Raw genomic sequence first — 9,018 nt, forward strand, 5'->3', positions numbered from 1 at the left:
AAATACCAAGAATAAAATAATTTCAACAAAATAATCCTCTCAGATTGACTGGCACAATTAGAACATTAGTAAGCCATAAGGGCTAAATTGACAGCTGCTATGCTCATGATTTTGTTCTAACTTCCCCTGCCTGACTGGTGCTACTACCGCTCGAGGCTGGTTGGTGAGAGTTTATGGAGGTCAAGTATGCCAGTCCGTTATCAGCTTTTGACAACGGTGCACTGTGTTCTGTCTGAAGTGATATTTGTGACTAGTTGCACAGCTCAACACTATTTTTTAATTCTGCCTGCTTAATAGCCTATCGTGTCAAAGAAAACAAAGAGAACGCTGAAGGAAGAAAACAGATTTTTTAATGAGAATTGGGAATTGCAATATTATCATGTTTTTGCTAAAGATAAGGTGGTTTGCTTGCTTTGTGATACTGTAATATCAACATTAAAGAAATTCAGTGCTCATCAGCATTATAACACTCATAAGGACCACTAATATTTTAAATTAGAGGGAGAGGCACGAAAGGTTTTATTGCAGAAATTAAAAGATGAAAGCAAAAGCAAGGACGATTATTTCAAGCAGCAATAAGACCTGGAAATAATGCCACTGAAGCAATTTATAAAGTAGCTTCTATACTCAGGAAAAAAGGGAAGCTGTTCAGTAACGTAGAAATTGTGAAAGAATGCATTATCCAAGTTGTAGGATGTTTAGAACCCAATAACATTTCGAAGTACAGACAACTGCCTCTTTCAAAGAGAACCATAACTGTTCAACTTAACAGAACAACTTCATGAAGTACTTAAAAGGAAAATATATGTTATTCAGTTGCTTTGGATGAATCCGCTGATACTATTGACTCAGTGCAGGTTTTATACTTCATTCAGGTCATAACAGAATTTCTTTGCTATGAAGAGTTACTTGCTTTGGGCACTCTTGTGAACAGAACACAGGGAATATAGATAATCTTCAACAACTTTCAAGAGAAATGTGAAGTTGGTAAACTTAGTTAGTGTATGTACAGATGGTGCACCTTCCATGACAGGAAAACATGAAGGGTTTATTGCATAGATTAAAAAACAAAAGTATTAACAGATCCAGATGTTCTCATTTCTTTTCATTGTCTCTTGCATCAGCAAAATCTCTATGCTAAAGCTATTTTAAGTGACATTTTGCAACAAATTATAAGTATTGTTAACTATGTGCAAATGTAACACAGCATCATCAGTTTTCATAATATGCTAAGGTTGAAAGATGAGGTATTCAGTGTGGATTTGCCATATTATTCTAAAGTGCTTTGGCTATTGCTGGGACGGATGTTAGCCAACATTTTATCTCTGCAAGAACAGATAGTTATTATAAATTTTATGAAGAACAGAATCAGCAATGTGAATTATTGAAAGAAGATTTCTATAGGAATGCAGAATTTCTGTGTGATATGTCAAATCAAAATGACTTACGTATTTCTTTGCAAGGTAAAAGTATATTTAGTACGTGGCAAAAAATCCAAGCATTTCAAAAAAAGCTTTTTTTTTTCAAAACACTTCTTCAAAAGGAAATTCACATGAACATTTTCCCCAGTTAGCAAAGGTCATTGATGAGTAGAATGATATATGCAAATAGTTTAAAGAATAGGCAGCTGTAATAGATCTATTAATTGGAGAATACAATGAAAGGATGACTGACTTTTGAGAATCATGACATCACACTCAAATTAGCATTTCAGCCTCACCTAGTTGAGATCATCAAGGCACCTAAAGAACTGCAGATGAAATTGAGCTCTCAGTAGGTGATATTTTAAAGTCATTGTTTGATGCTAAGAACGTTCCAGTTGAAATATGGAAAAATGCAATAGCCTTCAGCAACATGCCTGAAAAATGCTTTTCAACCACTTATTGCTACAAATCTACATTCTCCTACCTAACCCAAATCAAGATGCCCTTAAGGTCACAAATGACTGATACCCATCTAGAGGATCAACTGAAACTGGGGACCTTCAAGCTTCAACCAAATATTCAAATGCTTTCCAACAAAAAGCAGACACAACAAAGTCATTAAAAAGTCAGTTAACTTTAAAATTAACAAATAGTTTTCATTTTTTGAAATTGCTAAGTACATAGTAGTTAGATTTTTACAAAATAATGTACATTTTTAAGTATATCTAATTGAGGTTTCTTGAATGTGGCCTTATTTGATTTTAGCTAAATTCATATGGCCTTTCAACATGAAAAGGTTCCCCTGCTGTGGACTAGGTGGTATGCTAATTAAGTTTGTAGATAATAAGGGGCTTGGAGGGTTAGCCTTTTGTGGAAATTAGTGGAGTATAGCAATATAGGACACAACATTGGCCTTGGAGTCAACAGACCTGGGTTTGAATTTCAGCTCTACCACTTAATAGCTTTATGATCTTGGGCAAGTTTATTAACCTCATTCTTAGTGTTAGTTTTCTTTTTTTTTTTTTTTTTGAGACAGAGTCTCACTGTGTTGCCTGGGCTAGAGTGCCGTGGCATCAGCCTAGCTCACAGCAACCTCAAACTCCTGGGCTCAAGCGATCCTTCTGCCTCAGCCTCCCGAGTAGCTGGGACTACAGGCATGTGCCACCATGCCTGGCTAATTTTTTCTATGTATTTTTAGTTGTCCAATTAATTTCTTTGTATTTTTAGTAGAGACGGGGTCTCGCTCTTGCTCAGGCTGGTCTGGAACTCCTGAGCTCAAACAATCCACCCACCTCGGCCTCCCAGAGAGCTAGGATTACAGGCGTGAGCCACCGCGCCTGGCCAGTGTTAGTTTTCTTATCTCTAAAATATGGCTCAAGTCTCTTACATAGAAGTATCATAAGTGTTGAATAAAATAAGTATCCAGGGCTTGCACATCATAGAACTCTGGGGAACACCATGTGGAACACAATGTTGTTGAGGTTTGTTTTATGACTTAGTATATGGTCTATTTTGGAGAATGTTTCATGTACACTTAGGAAGGATGCTATTATTAGGTGAAGTATTCTGTAGATGTATGTTAGATCTAGTTGGTTGATAATGTTTTTCAAATCTTTGATTTCCTTGTTGATTTTTTTGCCTCGTTCTATTCTTAATTGAAAATGGGGTATTGAAGTCTCCAAGTACTTGTTGAATTGTTTTATTTCATTTACATTAGTTTTTGCTTCATATATTTTAGGATCTGTTGTGTAGTACATATATGTTTAAAATGTTATATCTTCTTGATCTGTTGGCCCCTTTATCATTATAAAATATTCTTTATCTCTCGTAACATTTTTTGTTTAAAGTCTGTTTTGTCTGATAGTGTTATGACTACTCTAGTTTTCCATGACTGCTGTTTGTATATCTTTTCTTTTTACTTTCAACTCTTCTGTATCTTTGAATCTAATGTGTGTCTCCTGTAGACAACATATAGTTGGATTTTGCTTTTTAGCCAGTCTGACTCTTTTTGCTTTTTGGTTGGATTATTTAATCTGTTCACATTTGATGTTAATATAGTTGGACTTAGATCTACCACTTTTGTTTTCTTAGATCTGCCACTTTTGTTTTCTATGTGTTTACTTTTTCCTCCATTCTGTCCTGCTTCCTCTTGCATTAAGTGAAGAATTTTTAGTGTAACATTTAATTCCTTTGTAATTTTTTCAACTTTAAGTGTTTTTTGTAGTGTTTGCTTCTAGGTCTTATAATGAATCTTAATGGAAACTACTTCATGTTTATATTATTTTGTCAAGATCAAGAAACCTTTCTTTTGTATAGCTCATTTTCCTCTTACCTGTGTGTATGCATGTGTGCTGCTATTGCTCTACACTTGCACCCAGATAAATTCCAAACCCAGCAATACCTTCTTATGGTTATTATCTTATATAACTTTATGTCTTTTAAAGAAACTGAGCTAGGACGTATCTATAGCATTTGTTATGTTAATATTACCTTCTTATTTCTGGGTTTTCTTCATTTCTTCCTGTGGATTTTAGCTACCATTTGAAGTCATTTCCTTCATACAATACAGCTTTGCTCCCACCCATCTCTGTGGTTTTATTTGCAAAAATATTAGATTTCTGTATGTTATATTTCCAAAAATACAAGTTGTGTGTATGTTCCATACAATTGTTTTTTTAAACCAGTTAAGAGGAGAAAGAAGTAATATGCATTTTGTTAAATTATATACTTGTCTTTACCAGTGCTCTTTGTTTTTTCATGTGAGTTGGAATTATTGCCAGGAGTCACCAGTTTTTAGCCTGAAGTATTTCTAGAAGGGGAGTATCTATTAGCAATGAATCCGCCTCAGTTTTTGTTTATTTTGCTTTTGAATATCTTTGCCTTTATTTTGTTTTCAAATTTTGAATGTCTTTGTTTTGCCTTTGTTTTGTTTCTGTTTTTGAACTTTTTTTTTTTTTTTTTGAGACATAGTGCAGTGGCATCGTCATGCATAGCTCACTGCAACTTCAAACTCCTGAGCTTGAACTATCCTCCTGCCTGAGCTGCCTGAATAGCTGGAACTACAGGCATGTGCCACCACACCTGGCTGATTTTTCTATTTTTTTGTAGAGATGGGGTCCTTGTCTTTCTCTGGCTAGTCTCGAATTCCTGTCCTCAATCAATGTTCCCACTTTGGCTTCCCAAAGTGCTAGGATTACACTTGTGAGCCACCATGCCTGCTGTTTTTGAACATTTTCACTAGCATGTGTCTTGGTGTGGCTCTCTGCACTTACACTTGGAGTTTTTTGAGCTGCTTTGATGTCTAGATTGTTTTCCATCAGTTTTGGTAAGCTTTCAGCCATTATTTCTCTGAATATTTTTCTACTCCTCTCTGTCCCTACCTCCCTCCCTCCCTCCTTCCCTCTCCCCTCCCCCCTTTCCCTTTGGTACTCACATTATATTATACCTATACGGTTGTCCTTGTTGGTGTCCCATGTTTATGAGGCCCTGTTTATTTTTCTTCTTTTTTCCTTTCTATTTTTTGGATTGAATAATTTCTATTGATCTATCTTCAAGTTTACTTTTTATTTTTTTGCCAGTTCAAGTACACTGTTGAGCCCTTCTGCTGAATTTATTTGTTACTATACTTTTTAACTACAGAATTCTTTTTTTTTAAATAATATCTCTCTCTATAGTGATATTCCCTATTTGATGAGATATCATCATCATACTTTACTACTTTAAGTATGGGTTCTTTTGTCCTTTGAAGATATTTAAAATGGTTATTCTGAAGTCTTTGTTTATTAAGTCCAGCATCTATTCCCCCTCGCAGGTGGTTTCTGTTGTCTGAAAAGAAACACTTTTGTTCCTTTGCGTGTGATAATTTGTTAAAAACTGGATATTTAATGTAATATAGTGTAACAACTCTAAATACCGGTCCCCACTCCCTTGGGTATGTTGCTGCTTTTTTTTTTTTTTTTTTTTTAAAAAGTCTGCTTGAACTATTTTAATGAAGTCTGTTCTCCCTATAATGAGAAGCTGCTGATGTTGCTCCGCAGAGCCCTGGGCCTGAGCACTGTCATCTTTAGCAGGGTTCTTTTTGACTGTCCCCTGGATCTCTCTGTTAACCTATCTGCCTCTGCTAGTATTGTATCCAGCTGTTAGGATCCATTCAGTGCCAAGTGATTGGCATGTTTTCTCTACAACTGTTTTCAACAGTACCCTGGAGGCTAACTTGCTCCACAGTCTGATCCAATTAAATCTCGCCTCCTTTACAAGGGTAGTTTTTGAGGTTTGTTCTGACTCCAGAAGGACGCTTCTTAATTCTTTGTCTGATTTTCTCTGGTAAACTCTGATGGTAGACTTGAGGTTTAGCTTGTATCTCTGATGAAGCTACAAGCCTTCTCTAAATTGTTCCACTGTATTTGAGGGTGCCCTTAGCCTTGAACTTCTCTACAGTTTGAAATAAAGTCAGTTCCTTTAGGGAGATATTTGGAGCGGGTGTTGGGACTGTGGCATGCTTCTCTTTGAGTGAGAAGCTCCTTGCTTTAGGAGCAGGGTTGGGTGCAGGCAGCACTCTCATTTTTCTGCTTACCTCTCACAACATGGAATCTCCACCCTATGAAAGAGCTGGGGTGAAAGCGTTTGGGGTCTAAGTATTCTCAGTGTGCCATGCCTGAAATAGAGCTTTCCTTCTATGAATGGCAATGGGTGAGAAAGAAGGGAGCCTCAGATCTCTCAGATGCACTCATCTCAAATTTATCCCCTTCATTATGTAACTGGGGTGGGGATAAATCTTGGGGGGAGATAAGAAAAGTGGGTGGCTTGCTCCTCCCGGGAAGATACAGCTTTAGATTGGGAGATTTTTTCTAGAGTGGAGGTTCTGTCATGCTGAGCTGAGAGGGAGGGGTGTTTGTTGTGGCTCAAATGCCACATATTCTTACTATTCTTACTGAGTTTTAGCAGATCTTCTTGAGTAATTGTGAAGTCATTTTCTGTGTGCTTTAGGACAATTTCCAAAGTCTTTGAATGTTTTTTTTAAAAATAACTTTTACCAGTTAGGCTTCACTGGGGTTTGTGGAACTCCTCATGCTGCCATTCCAGAAGTGGAACTCCAGCTGTGAATATTCTTGTTTGTGTCTCCTATTGACATGAGTAAAAGTTTCTTTAGGTTAGAAGTACTGGGTTACAGGGCATGGAATGGAAATCAGTTTGGCACAGTCATGTAAAGTTGAACAAAATAGCTGTACCAAATTACTGCCAGCAATATGTTAGAGTTTTTGTTGATGTACAACTCTCTAACACTTTATACTGTCATTGGATTTCTTAATTTTTGCCTGTCTAGGTAGATATAAAGTGATATCTCACTGTGGGGTTTCATTTTTTAAATTTTTATTAATTTTAAAGTCTTTTTGCTAATTTTTAAACTTTTTTTTTCCTTGTTTTGGGGATAGAGTCTTGCTCTGTCCCCTTGGTTGGAGTGCAGTGGCTTCATCATAGCACAGTGCAACCTCAAACTCCTGGGCTCAAGCGATCCTCCTGCCTCAGCCTCCCAAGTAGCTTGGACTACAGGTGTGTACCATCACACCTGGCTAATTTTTCTAGTTTTAGTGGAGACAGGTTCTTGCTTTTGCTCAGGCCGGTCTTGAACTGCTGAGCTCAAGTGATCCTCCCGCCTTGTCCTCCCAGAGTGCTGGGATTATAGGCATGAGCCACGTCACCCGGCCTCACTGTGATTTTAATTTACCCCCTGTCATTGGCATCTGTGTTTCTTTTTTGCATTTTGGATAACTGTCCTTTGAATATATGTGAACTAAAATTTTCTCTTATTTTGTGGCTTGTCCTATACCTGATGGTGTCTTTTGCTATACAAAAGTTCTTGCTTCTCCAGAAGAATGGGCACAGTGGGGAAAAAAAGTTCTTGCTTTTAATGTAGTTGAATTTATCAAACTTATCTTAAGAAATCCTTCCCTATTCCAAGGTCAGAAAGATAATTTTCTATGTTGTCTGAGATTTTAAGATTTTTTACTTTTTACATTTGTATCTTTAATACACCTAGGTTTTTGTGAATGTTTGTGAAATTGGCATCTGGAATGTCAACCTAAGAAGAAGAGTCTGAGGCAGACTTTTTTTTTTTTTTTTTTTTTGAGACGGAGTCTCACTCTGTTGCCCTGGGTAGAGTGAGTGCCATGGCGTCAGCCTAGCTCACAGCAACCTCAAACTCCTGGGCTCAAGTGATCCTCCTGCCTCAGCCTCCCGAGTAGCTGGGACTACAGGCATGCGCCACCATGCCCGGCTAATTTTTTCTATATATTTTTAGTTGTCCAATTAATTTCTTTCTAATTTTAGTAGAGGCGGCATCTTGCTCTTGCTCAGGCTGGTTTCGAACTCCTGAGCTCAAACAATCCACCCGCCTCGGCCTCCCAGAGAGGTAGGATTACAGGCGTGAGCCACCGCGCCGGGCCCTGAGGCAGACTTTTTTAATATAAAGAGTTTATTTGGGTCAAGTTGAGGACAGCTGACTGGACATACTTCCAAGTTGCCTTGAGGAGTGCTCTGTTTGGCTTTTATTACAAGCAGGTTTTTAAAGGCACAAAAGGGGACGTGGAGTGAGCTCGTAAAAAGTTGTTTGTCGGGAATGCTCGTTGATTTACAGAAATATCATTCTTTAGTGATTGGTTATACATTGAGCTCTATGGTGTGGTTTAGGGTGTCCAATGTGTGGCATTGTTAGGATGATTTATAGCTACTTGTGGCAATAGCATGCATTTTGAAGAGATGATTACATAGCTAGTGGTGGTCATGGGGAGTAGGACATGATAATTACTCTCATTTTAATGCCTCTCTGACCCTGATAATTTAAAAGGGCATGAATTTCTCAGGAATTATTTGTACATTTTTTTCTTTCTCAAATTTCATCTTTTCCACATAGATGGTTAATTGACACAGCCCTATTTATTGAATAGTCTCCTTCATAAATCTGCAGCACCTTTTAGGAAAATTTGATATGACATAGCCACGTGAGTCTATTACATTGGTCAGCTTGTGTATTCTTGTTACCACACCATCTTAATTATTATAGCTTTATAAATAGTTTTGATGTCATGAAGGAGAAGTATTTTGCATCCTTCAGGAGTATCTCACCATATGCTTAGATTTTTAATATTTTGAATAGCTTTGAGTCAAAACTTTTTCCATCTTACATATAATAATTAGCAGACATGAAATTCAGTATGTACTAATCACTTATTCAGAGCATTTAAGAGTGTTGGAAGAAATGGGAGAAGAAAATATGTAATGATTATGCTTTATTAGTTCAGAGGTCACAGTGTTTTTTTTTTCTCTTTTAACTATAGGAACAGTTTTGATCAAAAGTAATAGTGGTCAGTTGATGCTGGTATCTCCTCAGCAAGCCACAACAAGAGCTGAGACCACAAGTAACATAACTTCAAGGCCAGCAGTACCAACGAATACAAGTAGCATAACTTCAAGGCCAGCAGTACCAATGAATACTCAAACGCTCAAAATCTGTACTGTGCCGGTAGTATACCTTAAAGCTTTTTTCATCTTCTTGTTTCCCAGCCTATTATCTTCACGTAAATGTGCATGTGTTTAC

The 9,018-nt window shown here is 37.3% G+C and overlaps 1 protein-coding gene across 1 annotated transcript in view; it reads left to right on the plus strand.

The window, feature by feature from the left end:
* The window catches only part of TAF4B (TAF4b RNA polymerase II, TATA box binding protein (TBP)-associated factor, 105kDa), a 141,793-nt gene that overhangs the window by 4,122 nt on the left and 128,653 nt on the right, over window positions 1-9,018 (plus strand). Inside the window, exons 2-3 of the mRNA XM_012641754.1 lie at window positions 8,759-8,855; window positions 8,895-8,943. Coding sequence (XP_012497208.1) covers window positions 8,759-8,855; window positions 8,895-8,943 — 146 coding nt within the window. The remainder of the gene's footprint in view (window positions 1-8,758; window positions 8,856-8,894; window positions 8,944-9,018) is intronic.

Source organism: Propithecus coquereli, unplaced genomic scaffold (assembly GCF_000956105.1).
Source record: "Propithecus coquereli isolate 6110/MARCELLA unplaced genomic scaffold, Pcoq_1.0 Scaffold17, whole genome shotgun sequence".
In the NCBI taxonomy this organism is placed as follows: Eukaryota; Metazoa; Chordata; class Mammalia; order Primates; family Indriidae; genus Propithecus; species Propithecus coquereli.